The 17,402-nt window shown below is 51.5% G+C and overlaps 1 protein-coding gene across 8 annotated transcripts in view; it reads right to left on the bottom strand.

The window, feature by feature from the left end:
• The window catches only part of bru3 (CUGBP Elav-like family member bruno 3), a 74,614-nt gene extending 58,944 nt beyond the window's left edge, over positions 1–15,670 (bottom strand). For 5 of the 8 annotated variants that reach the window (XM_037212334.1, XM_037212340.1, XM_037212335.1 and 2 more), the window contains exons 1-2: positions 15,576–15,670; positions 752–800 (exon numbers count right to left, since the gene is read on the bottom strand). In XM_037212334.1, the coding sequence (XP_037068229.1) occupies positions 752–800; positions 15,576–15,593 (67 nt within the window). In that variant the 5' untranslated portion in view covers positions 15,594–15,670. Of the gene's footprint in view, positions 1–751; positions 801–13,619; positions 13,643–15,575 lie in introns of all 8 variants that reach the window. The other 3 variants (XM_037212337.1, XM_037212339.1, XM_037212342.1) reach the window with 1 other exon arrangement.
• Positions 15,671–17,402: the final 1,732 nt, after the last annotated feature.

The following is a 17,402-nucleotide window of genomic DNA, read 5'->3' as shown; positions in this document are numbered from 1 at the left end:
CTTCAATTTTTTTGCAAGCCTGCAAGGTCAAACCGCGGCTGGCCCGGTGCGCATGGCCCGGCAGAATGCTGGCGGTCGGCGGTCGGCGGCCCGCGGTCCGCGGTCCACGGTCCGCGATCCGTGGTCCGCAATCACGCGGGGCACCACTGGTGTCGGCCGACTGCGGCAACAGACTGACCTGGCTGGTGTGGCACCAGCCAGCTGAACCTTGGGCGGAACACCGCGACAGATAGATGCCAGCGCAGACCGAGTATGGCAGAACAGCGTGCACGCAAATCCCTCCGCACTCCCTGCTGGTAAAGGATCGGAGGCAAATATGCTCCGTCAACTGAACTGGCACACGCTGTGTGTTGGTATGGACACCCGCAACGCGCCCTGCTCGGAAAGGGTCCGGAGCCCAAAGCCATCCGTGCAGACCATCCAAAAGAAATTGGTCAAGTCTATGATTTATAAGTAGGCTTGACTACAGCTACACTATAGTGCAGTTGGACGGTAAATTATCCAAGGTAAGTCCAGCTTGTTTCCTCGTCGGTAGTTGCTGTTTCAGCCCGATGGTAAGTGGATAATCAAGGTGCATTTTTTTAAAGCAGGGATAGCTTCACTCGGATTAAACCATTTTGTAGCCACAGCTCCACTCAGCCTTATAGAAACTTCTCTATTTCCCAGGATGGATTAAGTCAGGTTAGGTCAGGTTAAGTCAAGCATTCACAATATTGACGGATCCCGCAGCCACAGCTCCGCTGACACTTACCTCCCCTGCTTTCACTGTCTGCTGGCTTCACTTGGATAGGACGGTTCATCTGAAAAGCATGAGCAGGCGTTAGTGCGCGGCCTTTCGTCACGCTCTTTACCCCATCCGTCTGACGCCGCTGCCTTCCCGCGATAGCCAGGTCGGGAGGTCAGGGCGCCAGCGCGGCGGCTTGGCTTCCACAATTGGCTGCTTGACCGCCGGGACAGTGTCCAAGCGGGCCAACAGGGAACGCAAGCCCCGTGTGCCCTACCGCGGAAGGTGCGCGCGGCTCGAGGGTGACCAGCTGCTGCCATGTGGCTGACCCGGCCCGGACGGGGGGAGTTCGGCCCCAGAGGCCGCCCCGCCATAGCTAGTGAGGCACAACACATAGGCCACCGGGATAGGCCTATCCCGGTGGCCTATCGTGGGGAGAAGTGTACGCGTGGCCAGTGAGCGAACTCGTGGCTCAGCATGGACGGGGCGTTATGCGTGGACGAATAGGCAGAATTCCGCCCACAAGACTGAGAGAGCACGGGCTGCGTGCACAAAGTCACTGATGACATCTGGAGGGATGGTGAATACGCAGTCATCTGGCTGACGCCGCTACACACACAACGCTGTCGGTCCGCAGGACGGTGTAACAGATCATGCATTAACTAACACATTCAGTGGCACCCCAGTCACATGCAGGAAGTATCGGCCTTTCTTATTGCCGCGACTGCATGCATGGAGCTTCTTTGACGCGTTGACTGTAATGATATCGAGCTTTAATCCAGAGTTCCGAGGGGCCATTCATGTGCTCCACCCGGCTTCCGGCCACCAATTAAAATAATTTCCGGCAATACGGTCATGCATTATTGGGGTTATTGGACACATTAATGTACATTAGATAGTGGACGGCTTGTGCCGCCAAGTTTCCCATCGATTGCCATTGGGCTCGTGCTCCAGTGGCCGCCCCAGCGGGACACCAACTACCAATATGCAATCAGACGACCGATTCCAAAATTATGCTCCGGGAATGAAAGCCATCAGAGCCGCCGCGACGACATTCGAGGGACATAGCGTGGAGTCGGTGGACGGAGCTTATCGAAATGAGCCGTTATCAAGGTCCTACACTGCGGCGTGCACCATTGGCACATAGTTAATTAGCACTTAAGAATGCCACTTGTGGCGATGTTATCGGTATTTATGGTGGCAGTTCTTATCAAGAAAGCATACCTCATTCAGGTTCTGATCGGAAAAATGAAGGGAAACTTCGACTTTTAATATTGCTTTGCTTTGTAATTAAGACTGACACGGAGGAAAGCCAGTTTTAAATGTCGAAACGCAGGACGTTGAAAATAATATTTACTGATGCAGACTGAAACCAGCATAACAGAGAAGTAACATTATTTGCTAAGAGCATCGTGCTATAATATATATATATACATATATATACATATATATATATATATATATATATATATATATATATATATATATATATATATATTATGGTGGCACAACACACCGTTATGCGTTATGGTGAATGATGTCATGTGTCATATGCCATAGATGTCGTAAACATATATGTATATATATATATATATATATATATATATATATATATATATATATATATATAAGCTATAACATCGACGATTTAGCGGTGTTCATTACCTCTCTAAGGCAGGAACGCATGCATCCAATAGCGTACCTTACGGTAACCTATTCATAATTTGCATTTGCGTGCCGACTTTCCTGATAAACACAGTCCATTTGATGGTTATTCCAACACGGGCAGTGTTTTGATCCGTTAAATACCATCACGAGCACGAATGATAAACTCACCAAATCCACCAGCATACGTCGCCAGCACGCTTCTGCAAGCCGTGAGTTGTTTCGGAGGCCTTTAATCACCGAACTGTGTTTGCTTTAGTCGTTCATATTCCCCGATCCAGTAAATCACCACATCCTCTCATTTGGAAAGGAGCCCTGTCCGTACCGCTGAATGGATAGCATTGTTCCAGGCCAGGTTGCCAGCCTTGCGCGACCATTGTGTCCACCGGCGCGGCGTGTAACGCCAGCACTGGCCACCACCAGGGCATCATTGACCATTGTCTTAATGAATGCACGTGTCCCCGCCGCAGCGACAGGCCAGTCTTGTCCATAGCTCACGCTAGGCGAGTCGATCGCCGGAAGAGGTGTTGTTCCAGACGTGGATCACGGCCTGGACGTCAGACCTTCGGATTCAAAAGGGAGCGAAGTCCGAGTAGATGGTCCACTGCGAGCACGTACGCCTCGCAATCTGCCAGGACAGCCGTCGCCGGAAAAAAACCGAGCCTACTAAAATCAATGAAGCTTCCTTAAACATATATTTGACTTCTGTTATTTGGCCGACCAAACAAGCTTGATCGTTTGAATATGATCGTTGTCCTTGTATCCTGCTTGGTACGTTATTTTTCCACCTGTGCTCTTTATAAGCAGCAATATTATCAAAATGATTGGGAGTGGCAAGGCCATAGATAGACGGTGAAACACAAATACTATCGGCATTATCACCCGACATAAATCCTGTTCACCGAGCTCAAATTGCTGTCAAATGGACTCCGTTGACAGCGATGACATGAGTGGGGAGGCCTGCCATGCACAACCTTTTATGTGATTGAAAATTGCCTCGATGCGCAATATGAAAGTAGCAGGAGATTGACATACACTATGTAACAAACAACATACTTAACAGAGGAAAAGATAGCGACAACCTTGCAATTATGTTTACGGATCAAAAACAGCCACGATGTCTTGCTGAAAGGTTACAAAAATAGAGATTATGATTCGTGCCCCTGGCTATGTTGCGCAGCCCAACAGTTTCACTGCGCTAGTAGACTGTACCGCTTGGCAGAACAGCACGCTGTAGTCTACCAGTACAGGCGGCAAATCAGGAGGGTTTCGCCGGCTGCATTATGAATTCATCGCGTGAAACGATCGAAGGCAAGGCGAGGGCGTAGAGGCGTACAAACCTCACAGTGCTAACGAATAAGTCATTTGGCCTTAATGGGCACTGAGGAAGCCAAGGGGAGCATTCGTGTCGGTTTTCCTCATCTTTCTTCCAAAGCCCTTCGGTATTCATTATTAAAGCCCTATGGTATTCATTTGTTTAACAGGTATAAAAGCAGTAGGATGATATCGTTATGACAATATGCACGGCTCATATATATATATATATATATATATATATATATATATATATATATATAATATATGTGCACTGTTCTGCGGACTGTTGTGATTCCGCGCCCGACGGCTACACCACCCAACACGCCGACATGGTATCAAGCTAGGTGAACGACCAATGAGGACGCCCCTCTGCAGCAGAGCCTCTTCCTGGACACCGAACTATGATACACGAACGACCGTTAACCAAAATGTGTGAACAGACGCTTAGATTAATCTAGTTTAGCTCTGATGACATCCTGGACCTGAGCTGTTTATAATATATAGGCAACAGCACGAATATACCTACGTCAGGCAAGCAGCTCGTGTTAAAAACAAAGGGTGAATGGGATGCATTTGATGCTTTGAAATCAATGTCCGGAATGCCTTCTATTTTTCATTCGGCGGAAACGAGCAAATGTCCTTGCTTACATTCGATGCACGCAAAGGCCAAAGTTTTCTGTTCGGAGAGGCATCAAAGCGCCTGCACTCCATGCCCCGCACCCACGAATATCCAACAAACAGGCCCCAATGCATGTCCTAGCTCATCCACTGACGAGGAACGTCAACCAGCGGCGGCGCGCACGGGCGCCCAGCCCAATCAATCGGCGACTGGCTTCGATTTCGGATAAATTATTTCAAATCACCCGTCGGTAATAAGGACAGTGCCAGTTCGATTCGATGCCACTGCCTATGGCCGGCCATGCTGCGTCGGTGGGCAGCTGCGGGCATCTCAGTTCGGCATGACCAAACGCAGCGCTGCCGGCAGGAATGTGCTGCGTAGCAAAGGCAAGTTGAACAACATTCACAGTCAAATGGGATATTCAGGCTTTTGCTCGCATGTGGTAAAAACCATGGATAATGAGCGGCACGCAATGAAAAGTTTCGAAAGCGACGTTTAACGCATGAAATGGACATGTGAGGTCAGGCAACGAGACCTCCGGACCATAGAACGTGGCCGTGAGTACACTACCATCGGCCAAAATGTTTGAATGGTGAGTCATAAGGCGTTTAGCAAACCAGTCACGAATGTGTTACATACATACATTACTTGGAAGCTCTTTGTCACCGCCACAATATATTTGCACCCATTTGGCCTACATTATGTGTCTCGCACTCAATTTTATTGCACTATTAACTGCTACCCACGCTATCAAACTAATACTAGCGTGATCCCTGACTGGACTGGTTGAGCTCCGCCTCCTTACAGACCAATCATAGTTTACCGATCACGCCTGCATTGCTCCTGCTTCAGCCTCTTGAACGGCAGACATGTCTCTGCGATGCAGCCGATGGGTGGAGGCATGGCTCAAAACTCGTCCCCGTCCGAGCCGAGGAAGTTCACCACTCGCTGAGTGCTGGCCACTCAGCAGCGGGACCGGCCGGCCTTCGGCCGGCGGGTGCACGGCAACAGCCGGCGCCCCTCTCAGTCTCACATCACAGTCGGGCAGCCGCTGCCATCAGCGGCGGCTAATGTGGCGCCGGCACGCCGCGCGGTGATTGGCGTGTCGCCGCCGGCCGGTCCGGGGCACGAGACCCAACAGGTGGCCGTCGATCAATCTGTCGCCGGCGTCGGGTGCCGGCGGCGAGCCCCGAGCCCCCAGCCGCGAGCCACGAGCCGCGAGCTACCAAACTGCTGAGCCCCCTGAGCAGGGGTCGCCCAGCCCCCAAGCAGGGAGCTGCCCTGTCACCGAGAGCGAGCGGCGAGCGGCCGCGCGCCCAGCGCCGACCCCAGCGCGGGCCCGGAGTCAGCGAGGTGCCGAGCTTCGAGCGGCGGGCCGGCGCTCGATACGGCCGATGGTTGGCGGCGACGAGGGCGGAACGGAGGAGCCGGCGGCCTGTCTTCAGACATCGGTCCACGCTGGCGCACAGCATTAAGACGCCCGAGGGCGTCAAAGGGCGCGCGAGAGGGCCGGCCAGGTGTCGCCCCGCCGCCGCGTACATCCCCAGGGAGTAGACGTGGCGTGCTCACACAAACATCACGGCACCGCGCTGACGGGCCGCTGAAGAGGGAGAGAAGCCGTCGCTAGCCGACCCGCTCCCCGGCTCGCCGGAGGCTCAGGAGCAGCGGCGGCTGATGGGTCTCCCGAGGCGTCACCTGCCGGTCACGGGTCCCTGGCTGCTTGTTTTCCTCCCCGGCGGCCCAGTGCAAACACGGAGACAGCTCATTGCCTCGTAAAATGTACGCGGACGGCCCGGCCGCCATCTTAGCCGGAGTGAGATGTGTTCGAGCGCCGCCCGTGACTGCCGACCACGCGGCTCCCCTCCTCACGCCCAGACGAAGGTCGGTCGGAAGACGCCGCCGTCTGCGCCGAAGTGCTCTGGCGATGACTACGCGGCGGCACGGTGCGAATAAAAGGAGCACGCCTGATATCTGACTGAGGTCCAGGGAAATGGACCAGTCTACTTCCAGAAAATAGAGTTTCCACGTCTGTCCACTTCATCGCATTTGAGTCAAGGCTTAGTTTCACACCGTTCCTGTAGCCTCGGCTACCCCAACAACCCACGCTACCTGAGGCGGACAGCGCACGGAGTGTTGGCAATTTAGACTCTTCCAGACGCACGCCTCTGCGCCGCTCGCAAGCGATAGCATCACGGCTAATGGATTTCTAGATCAATTATCCGGTAATGATAAATTCCTCTGGGAGATGCTTGATCATCAAAGTCCATTTCGGAGCGGGGCCGAAGATAGGGCGGCGGCGGCGGCGGCGGCGGCGACGGAGGCGAGGGCGGAGGCGGCGGAGGCAGCCGTGGCGGAGGTCCGCGCCAAAGCGCCGCCTGACGGGCAGTAATCCGGCATGGAACGGCGCGATAGTGGCCGCGCGCCGCTATCGCCGCCGCCTGAGCAGCCGGAAGCCGCCGCTGCTGCGCCGCGTCACGCCGCCGCCTGCCACGTGCTGCGAGCAGCACGCTGCTGGCCGTGCTGAATGAGGCTGCCTCGGCCTGCAATCTGCGACGAGGAGCCCGCCTCGTGGCCGCACCGCGACGCCGACCGCCGAGACAAACCCGACGTGGCCGCGGCAGGCGGCGGGCGTGGCCGGGGCAGGCGGCCGCTCCGGGGGATCCAGCGTGTCCGACATATTGCCCCGGCCGGCCCGACCTGGCCGGCCAATGGGGCACATTTGGAGCGTGCTGGCGTCGCTTTAATATCAGAACGTGCGGAGGTTTAGCGCAATAAAAGAGCGATCCGGTGCAGATGTCACCGCAATGAGGCCGACGGCCGGCGGGCGCTTGGATGCGGCCGCGGCTGCCGGTCTGGGGAGCCGGTGCGGCGCGTCCTGCCCTTTCGTGCCAAGCCGCTTGTCGGGAATCACGGCCGAATGGCACGTCACCACCAACGTGGCGTTATTTCGTGCCGCGCGCTCGTGCGTTATCACGGCATATTTGGCTGCGCTTCAGGGAATAGGCCAAGGTGCTTGAGAGGTTGGTTTTTAAGTGCGCGCATGCTAAGTATTGATATGAAGTGCATTCAAAGCGCATAGACACACATCTAACTGCTACTTTTTCCGTCACCGAGACGTCACGCTATGTGTTACTATGTTATGCTGCGCTATGTTGTGTCCTGTTATGTTATGTTCTGTCATGCCATGGTGTGCTGCGATGGTATCTGTATTTGCTGTCAGCCTTTCAAGTTATGTCAGGAAGTAACCAACAAAGGGGAGTCTCCCTGATAAACAATCACTGACGTTTCCCAGTTCTTCACCAGTTTCAGTTTATAGTGTCTGACGAGCGGTTCGTCTTGCGCCAGATTCCATGGATTTCAATTTGAGACGATCAAAGAGGCAGAACTTTCAGGTGCTGGTCAGGGTTTAGTTCGGGGTTTTGTCATATTGCGTTCGATGGGCCTTCTCAAAGGAATGTGTGGAGTTAGACCAAACCAGGAAGCGTTCGAGCCCCTGCCTCCAGCGTCCCCAAGGCACGTGGTACTTTGTTCCATTACACACCAGACCAGACTATGGTGACTCAAATGGGGACACTCCCACACACTCACTAAACCCTCGCGAAGCCTTCAGCATACTAGTGCTTTAAATAAATCAATTTTATTTGCACCGCAAGATGGCGATACCCGGTAGCCATTGGTCCTGAGGCCCCAAACTAGCACTGCAGTACATTCCAGCGCAAAGGGGCAATAAATGACGAAAAATGTCAGATAACCACAGGAAACGGGGTTAATGCCTGCTGGGTACTGAGTACCAAGGAAAGTGGGCCAAGTTCTGTTCCCGGATCTTTCCCAGGGAAATTGCACGATCCAGAATTCTTTTTAGCTGTGCACATGAACGCATATCTGTTCGTGCGATCTTTCAGTAATTTCCTTTCAATTGGGCCTTGTAGAGGGCTCAACGTCAGCCAAGTCGAGATAAGGAGACTTGGCTGAAGTATTCTTCTGGTTCTCATAGCGGGACATGTCATGCCTGGATAGCTAGGTGCTGAATGCATTTGGGTATTCTTTGCTGACATAAAAATGAGAACAACCACAGCACATCAAGATTGTCTGATATATCCCACAATAACCTCATATCCTTACCCTAACATCCAGCTGCTCCCCAGTGTTCACTAAGACCGTATGTTCCCCTTCTAACGTTCAAAAACTACAGCCTGTTCACTATCGTTACATGTCCGCACAGCATAGGTATTGCCTACCTTCATTCAGTCACTTCCGCAGTATTGGTGATGCAATAAGCATCTTAAGCTGTCTGTAGTTGACATGTCGTCTGTTTGCATTATGTACTTCACACTTAGCATTGCCCGCAGAGCAGTTCCAGCTCGCCCCCCCCCCCCCCCACTCCCCCACTTCCACCAGCAGGGGAGTGGATGTCTATCCAGTTGAAGGGTGGAGGATGTTTCGGCCCACTCCCTCCCCCACTTCCACCAGCAGGGGAGTGGATGTCTATCCAGTTGGAGGGTGGAGGATATTTCAGCCCCACCCCCCGCAGCTTTGAAATGAGAGCGTGCCATATCCGAGGCGAATACCATTTGTTGTTTATTTTGAGGATAGTCTTAGCCATTTTCCCCTGCTCAGTTTCTCCCCCACTTATTTTGCGGCCCTGCCCCCCTGTCCACTATACTCGACGGGTCGACGCTTTTCTCCACGCCCAGTAGCAGAGCTGGTACCAAGATTAAAGATGTGTTAATAATCAGATTGGTCGCGTAGTAGCAACATTATTATTACTCATACGCAGGTATAACAGGTAACGAATTTTGTGTACAGCAAATTAAATTACAAAACATTTTTCCTATGCACCATCGTAAAGAATTACGCAGCCTTATGTGAGAGCACGTAAGTCTGTAAGGACGCCCATAGCTTTACACAAGAGACCCAAAAACTCAGACCCCAGACCCCAAGACCCAAGGCTCCCACATAGACCTCAAACGTTTAAAAGAGTCTTTCTCGTCATTCAGCACTCAAACTTTCCAAAACCAAAGATAAATGGTGTCTGAGCCCCAAACGTTAACCGAAGTCACTGCCCGATGATTTCATGCCAGCGCCTAGTGATGACCAGAACGGGTTGTTTACATACCAACGCCTCATGACGGCCAAAGCGGGTTGTCTATATATCGACGCCTAATGACGGCCAAAGCGGGCTGTTCACATACCGACGCCTCAAGGCGGTCAAAGCGGGTTGTTTACATTCCAACGCCTAATGACAAAGCGTGCTGTTCACATACCGACGTCTCATGACGGCTAAAGCGGGTTGCTTTACAACCAAGGTCTAATGACGGCCAAACCAGGTTGTTCATATGTCAGCGCCTAATGACGGCTAAAGCGTGCTGGCGGTCGTGCACGGCGGGCAAATGGACATTCCGCGGTCGTGTACTATGTGGATGACATGACCCGAAACATGGCCGTAAAAACACTTGGCACTAAAATTTTAGAATAATCTTGTCCATCTGCGCCCTTGCCACACTTAATTGCTCATTCTGATTTACGTTCGCTTTCTGTTGCACGTCTTATTTACCAACCAAGATGATGATGATGGTGATGATGATAAATTTGTCGCCATGGATTGCCCGAACTTGTTACCAATCGTTGGACTTGCTATATGTTTGCTTCTGCGTGCGACGTAAGTACCTAGCTATGACGCTACAGGCAACGCCCATGGGACTTAAGCACGCGGCCCAACTGCACCTGGCGGGCAAGCAAGCGTCGCGGCCGAGACCGAGAGCGCTTCCGTCGGAGGCAACTAACCCGGGGTACAGCGAAGTACTGCGGCACAGTCTGCATTTAGTGATCGTCCGTGACGTCCGCGGCTCGCAGGCGCTGGCCGGGGACCGAGACGAGCTTCAGAGGCAAGCGCTCAGCCACGACGCAGACTGCGCTAGTCAGAGTGCTCCCCATCTCTGCGTAACGCTTGTTTTCTTCTATCACTCAGGCACGGAATGCCTTTGTCGAGGGACCGCACATTATGCCGCAGACGTTCCCTGTTGATGCCGTGTGCCGTTGGGAGCTTTACCGAGCCTCTCCCGGATAGCTTCAGTCCGGCGGGGCGGCCCCATCTGGGAGCCCCGTGCCGAGTGCCAGCTGGGCTCGGCCGAGGCCATCCGCGCGCCCAGAGCCGCTGATTAATAACCGGCGAGGACGTTTAGTTGTTAATGCAGTAGTGATGCACTAAATGAATGTGATTATGCTAATGGCGATCCGTGCAGATATCGCTGCTTGACGTTGATGAACGGTTTAATCTTGGTCACACATTGCGCGACAGGGACTGAGCGTTAGAGAAAGCTCATAACAATCTCTGTGGAAACTATCATTAAGGAAAGGAGTTGTCGAAACCGTTCAGGATAAATTAAATGTTTTTCATACGTGCCCAATAGGTGTTAACAATTTCAGCGGGTACGCCAACTAACTTGCATGCTGTTCATTTTGTTAGTGGGTGTTAGTTTTGGGGTATTCACTACCGGAGGTTGAATCTAACAGCTTGCTGTGAAACATTTATAAATGTTGTACAGACAACATTGCAGTTCAATAAGAATGTCGATACGATGATAAAAGGTATGCAGCGCAGCTTGTGGTTGAAATGAAGTCGGGGTTTTAATAGAGTTTACATTTTAGTTAGAAGTTTAAAATAGGATTAAGATTTTCCTCTTTCTATATACTTTTGTAATAACAGAGATAACCGCGAATTTTCTGAACAAAATAAGATTCATATCGAACTGATGAGGAATAGACAAATCCATGACGCATCATCATAAAAACCTCCTCGCCACTCCTGACTGTTTCCGAGTCTGTATCTTCTAGATGGTAATGGCTAATGGTTGTTCTGTTTCGGCATGCCTATTCTTTTTTAATGTTCCGGTGATACAGGCGGTAAACACTTCCCTCTGCAGATTGCGCCCTCAAGTGTACCTTGTTTTCCTCAGCAGCCTTGTGCCTGCTCTAAAAACAATCTTCCTCAATGGCCTTGCATCCGCTCTAAAAACCGAAGTGCAAAACGTCGCTAGCGACAGCTGTTTAAGTGAGGTACGTGGTTGTGAAGCACGCCCGGAACAAAAACGGGAATGTGATAGGAGATTGCCAACGCTAATAGCCGTCTGGGAATCAGAACGCTGGCTGGTTGACTTTGATTGCGAGGACTAACTTAAAGAAATTGGTACCTACCAAAATGTAAAAGCTCCCCAGCCGTCTTCTCCTGAAACACCGATTTGTCCGGCATGAACTAATCCCAACCACCTGAAGCATCGTTGCTGTTGCGCGTTGTTGCCGGTTGTGGCGTTATAGACTAACACACTGTTTTAATGTATCATCACGTGGTGCTCTTGTCCCATTGAGTCTGCCCCTCTCCTATAACAGAACCATTGGAGAGTAAGGGAAAACTCTTGGAAAAATAACAAGCACGAAGTGAATCGAGACAGCACACGACAACCTTATACACATTTATCTAAAAGGAAAAATGGTGGACTTAAAGCAATTTTTGCGCCAGGCATTCCTGCCCTATCAACCATAAACCACCACATCATTTACAATATTTCTGGCCGGTCAGCAGTCGTTGTTGTAGGAAGAGATTTAATCAGTGATTCAACTGAATGCCAACTTTGCATAACTGCGGGTGTAAACGTTGCAGCTAGAATGTCAAATCTACCCTACCAGTCATGGAAATATGCAACCTGGAGCCGCTATGAGATTTAGCATGCTCATCAGCTGAGGCCGGTCAGAGCAGCTCACCAACCAGACCACGACCAAAATACCCTGCTGGGGATCCTTATAGATCGCGTGGGCTTTGGTTAATTCCTTTCAATCACAACTTTTCCAGTGACATACCTGAAGGCAACAATTTAAGACCAGTAGATTTTACCTTGAACAGAGCAAGCGAGTGCGACGCAATAACTCTTGGCTGTGCTCTTGTTCACCCGAAAACCTAAATCAGGAAACATGAACGCTATTTCCAGCTACTCACAAAGTTCTGCGTATAGCGTGGTACATGATTGTTCACATGGACGTGTATCCAGGGTATACAAGTCACAATCCAAGCTGCAGCATATTTACCTAGGTGGTATAAAGTAAAAGGTAAAACCTGAAATACATTTTGTTACGCGCAGAGTTACTTGCTTATAGAACAACACTGTCACATCTTTTTAAAACAGAAACACGCGAGAGACAGTTTATTTACTCGTCCTAGAGCCATGCCGGAAAATTTGTAAGAAAATCCACCATACATCAGTATGAAGCACGTTCACTCTTCTCCTTCCTAATCACAATAACATCGCTCAATTTCGTACAACCGTGGCCATACGTGTAAGACCTACGTTCTAGAATAAGAGGATAATGTTGTTCAAATAATGTCCTCTGGTTTAGACGATTCTAATGACGGTTGTCAGTGTATGTATCCTTGCTTGGCTCATAACGTCAGTTTCATGAAGCTAAGTTATAACTCGCATTACTCATTCAACACCATGAATGGTTATCAGTAAGAAAAAATATCATTCCTCCTTCAAGCTATTATTCTGAAGCAATGGATCGGCAGTACATCTGGAAGCATTAGGCGACCCATAAGCTTACGCAGCATAACAACGACAGTGCTAGTCATACAGCGCGTTGTCTAAAACTATCATAATTCAGTTGCAGATTTGTTTCATGGATATGGTTACAGGTCAAAGGTTTGATACTTGAGGCGTACTCGATTTTCGGATTCACCATTTCTAACCCCGAAATGATATCTTCATCTTAACTGCCACATTGAAGCGCGCTCATGATACCGACATTTTAAACCATTCATTCGGCAATTTTCCTTCCTGTTTCGTTGGCTTCGTGTCAGAGGATGATTTCGCTGGCTGATTGACAACGATGATACCAACTGGTGCCGGCCACAAACGACTCGCCATCAGAATTGCACCTTATCACTCGCATTCCAGCCGTGCCAGCTGAGTCGTTCCAGCTTGGATCCTTCGCCGCTGGACCCGATCAATCCGCGCCGCGCGAGAAGGTGCCGGTCCGGATTGGCCGGCGCGGGCTGGAGCCCCTCCGGAGCCAGCCGCGCCCAGGTCCGCCGCCGCGTCAGGTGCGGAGCGGCAAGGGTGCTGACCACGAAGCCGCCCTCTAAACAGGCCTAAGATACACACCAGCCACAGAGAGTCTAAGCGTACGGACCGACAACACCGAAACAGACGCCTGGAGCCGGCGAGGGGCGAGCGGCAAGCGCCATCGGCACAACACCGACACTTGACCAGGGCACACACAGCACAACTCGGGGACGGTACTTACTACACGTCAGACCACATGATCAGCTGCAATAGAAAATTACAGCGGACGTCAGCCATCGGTGGAACACTGCCGGCACTGCATGGCACAGGCACAGCGCAGAAACAAGGCTCTGAACACTGTGGTGAATGGTGGGCAGCAGGGGAGTGTCCCGCAGGTTTGGATGGCGGGGCCGTACTACGGGTGAAAACAAAATCACTGGCTGTACTTTAATATGCGACCGTGACAGATAGGGCTGAGTAGGTCATTTTGAGCCAATGTATACACAGCTTCTGTGTTGTGACTGGGAGAACGGTAAGAAGTGTTTCGGAAGCGCACGCAGCATGCTTCGAATTTGAGACAGTTCATTACGTTCAAATTTAGAATGAATCAGCTACCCAAGCGCGGATTTTCGATCGAGCAAAGCCGCAAACACATTGCAAGCGATGCTTAACCCAACAATATGCAAGTCTCGAACTGTGCCTTCCTTGCAGATTTCGTCAAAAGCAAGACGCCCGCATGGCTTTCAATCGTGGAACTTTGATGGTATGTGCGGTTTATATGTTGGCCAGTGAGAGATGTGCATCAAAGATGCACGCAGCATGCCATCATGCGAGAACAGTTGCGGCCAATCAAGGAATTCTGAATGAGGAACCTCAAGCCTATCTGTTTTCCAGTATACACCATAACGTTCTGGAAGTATGCGGTGACATTTTATCCGACTGATGAAATAATTTCTTGATGCATGCGCAAAACATTTGCTTCAAACATCAACGCACATTTTGAACGCGTGGTGAGAATGTACTTCGAAGTGCAATGACAGCGTCTGGGACCGAAATAACGAGGCAACCTGGAGTAAAAAATGCGTATTTAACTAATGTTCAGAACATTCAGGAGTTTTGCTTACGCGCATTAGCTACAAATGAACTTTCACTGGAGCTAAGTATCGATGTCCTGCAGGCCATCTAGCTAGCTGGACGAACGAAGTCATGTTGAACAGTTATAACGGCGGCGATAGCCACTTCCCATTGGTAGCTCTATACATTGATCACTGGGACATTTGTTTTCAACGGTTTTGGCGCCAGTGTTGTGAAGAATCGATGCTTGAGCACCGGCCACCGAAGTAGTTTGGTTCTAGTCGTGATGTTTTGGAGGGTTAGGCAGTAATTTGTGCCTTTCACTTGGATCAAGGCCATCATAATTTAGTCAGTGAGCTGAACAATGTTTTGGACAGACGGAGTAGTAGTTTGATTGGTCGATCACATAATTCAGTGCACTATTGTTCAGATTAAACCATGAAAATAGATTGCCGTACCGCGCCGCAACGCAAAAGGTCATGCAGTGCCTCGTTTTGCTATTGCTCAGCACCCGGACCTAGGCCGAGCCTTTTCATCCAGCGATTTTTTACATCTGCCAGCCCTGGGGAGCGAGAGGGGGGGGGGGACAGACCGTCTGTCTGGCATTGATTCGCGGCTGGGTCGGCCGCTCCGGGCCCGTGACTGCAAAGAGCTGCACCTGTTGATCCCAACGGCAACGGCCGCTGGATCGCATGGCAGTGCCAGAAGCTGGCGACCGGAACCCGTGGGGGGGGGGGGGGGCAGACAAACTCGTGGGGGGGGGGGGGCAGACAAACTCGCGGTGCACGACAGGGACCATCAGCGAGGGTGTAGGTGTGGCATGTATTGCCGACTAAATGGAAGGCATGGCTTGAAACCAGCCTCACACCAGTCTATCGCACCACGTCTCCCGTCCCAAGAGCAGTGACAGGAAACATCCTGGAAGAAGGCACAGCAGCTGGATAGGAGATACTGAACGACAGACGTCTACTGGAAGCTGTCCCGCACAAACTGCAAGTGTGCCCAAACAGACGAGGAGAAAAAGGCATAGTCGGAAAGAGTGCGTGCGCCACTTCCGGCACGGGGCGGCGCGGCTGAGCGGGCAGCCGCCAGCCGAGTCGGGGGCGGACCGGGCCGGCCTCACCTCGCCGATGAGGGCCATGTTGCGGAGCCCGGGCTGGCGGCGGCGGAGCGGCGGCAGCAGCGTCACCCGGCGACGGAGCCCGCGTACAACAAGTGCCCGGCGCCGACCCGTCTGGCCTGCCGCCAGCCTCCGCACCGACGCCGGCCTCGCCGACGTCACGTGACCCGTCACCATGGCAACATCCCCGGATTCATCAATCTGGGGGACTAATCTTACACGGGGGAGGGGTCGGCGCGGCGGACTCCGCGAGCGCCGGGTTCGCCGCGGAAAACAGAGCCCAGCTTGTCGATGCGGGTTTGACGGCTGTCGGCGGCTTAGAGCACGGCTGTGCGCACCGTAGTGCTCTCGGTCCGGGTATCGAGCGGCTCAACAAGTACAGAGACGGGCGACGCCGCTCAAATGCAACATGGCTGCGCCTGTGACGTCACCGCTGAGTTTGGCGATGATTGCGAGAGATGGCGCTGCTGGACGGACAGCGCTTTATGGCTTCCTATGAGGTGGTGCAACAAGTAGGCACCTACCTGTTTACGAGGGTGGTGGGGGATGGCGACAGGGACTTGTCGCAATGGCCGATTTGTGCGGGCCAGCAGAGCTGAATGACGAGGCAAACCGTGCGTAATACATCCTAAGTCACTTAGGCGTACAGACATGAGAAATGCTTGCCTGATGTGCTTTCACTTGCTCGTGGATACTTTAATCGTTGTGCCTGCGGGAACTCGTCATCCTTTGTTTTCTCAGCCACTTGTACCGTGCATACGAACAAAATGTTAGCCGGTAATGGAAGCTGTCCTCCCACAGCAACGCGGGATCGTATTATCAAGGGATGTTTCCTAGCATACGGAACCAAGATGTTCCGCAATGTTGAGTATGTAAACCTTCAAGTTTTTGAAGGTATCTCTTTCCACACAAGGCCTGCAGGCGTGATGCTAAATTCAGAAAAGTTTCGAACTTGGCCCCATTGAACCCCATACCCTGGTGGAGCTTATATGCGTAGCCAAGAGAACCGACCGAATAGAGCCGAATGACCGAGAGGAGCTAAGCGTGCACCACCAGGCCGCTCGCATGACATTACGCACCATCCAGCGCTGATAGCAATTTCCAGTTGGGGAGCCGACTAAAAAGTAGCCCGTCATTTCGCGTAACAGCAACCATGACACCTTCACCTGACATGCATGCTTGGCACTCTGCTTAAGTTGCCAAGAAGCTTGCAGGCAGCATGAGCATTGGACTGCACTTACATATCACGATGCTATAACCGCCTACATACCTTCTTGTCTTACTTTTACACTGACGCTGGCCAAGTTTCGTTGAAAAAAGTTGCTAGACAACACATTTAAAATTGTGCCGGATGAGCATGTGCACCAGAAATGAAGATACCTCACCGACACCTCTCATTCATAAAAAACTTACAAATTGCATCATGAAGTAAAATGCACGTTAATATGCGTGATTGCAAACAAGGCTGTATGTAGGTAAAACCTCGCCTCCACATAACTTCATGATTTGATCACCCGGTGCAACCTGGTCCGCCCGGTCGCTACGCATCTCATGGGCTTTAATACGTGCAGCCCATGAATGCAGCTTCATTCGGTTTGCCGAAACACGCAGGCCAGCTGTTTAAAAGTTATGTTGTTTCACTTTCAAAGCATTCGCATGCAGCTGTTTGGGCAGACGCCGTTTTCCTCCAACATTGCAAAATGACTCAATTTTAACCCCCTTTTCGATTAGCATGAAAAGGCCAAACATTGCACGCTGAAAAAAGATGCATAGCATGTGTGAGAGGCGGTACGGGTTCGGCAAAACGCATAGCACCGACAAGAGAACGAC

Source organism: Pollicipes pollicipes, unplaced genomic scaffold (assembly GCF_011947565.3).
Source record: "Pollicipes pollicipes isolate AB1234 unplaced genomic scaffold, Ppol_2.1 Scaffold_3087;HRSCAF=3621_pilon_pilon_pilon, whole genome shotgun sequence".
In the NCBI taxonomy this organism is placed as follows: domain Eukaryota; kingdom Metazoa; phylum Arthropoda; class Thecostraca; order Pollicipedomorpha; family Pollicipedidae; genus Pollicipes; species Pollicipes pollicipes.
Note: the sequence above shows the minus strand (reverse complement) of the source record. Positions and strands in the feature narration are given on the sequence as shown.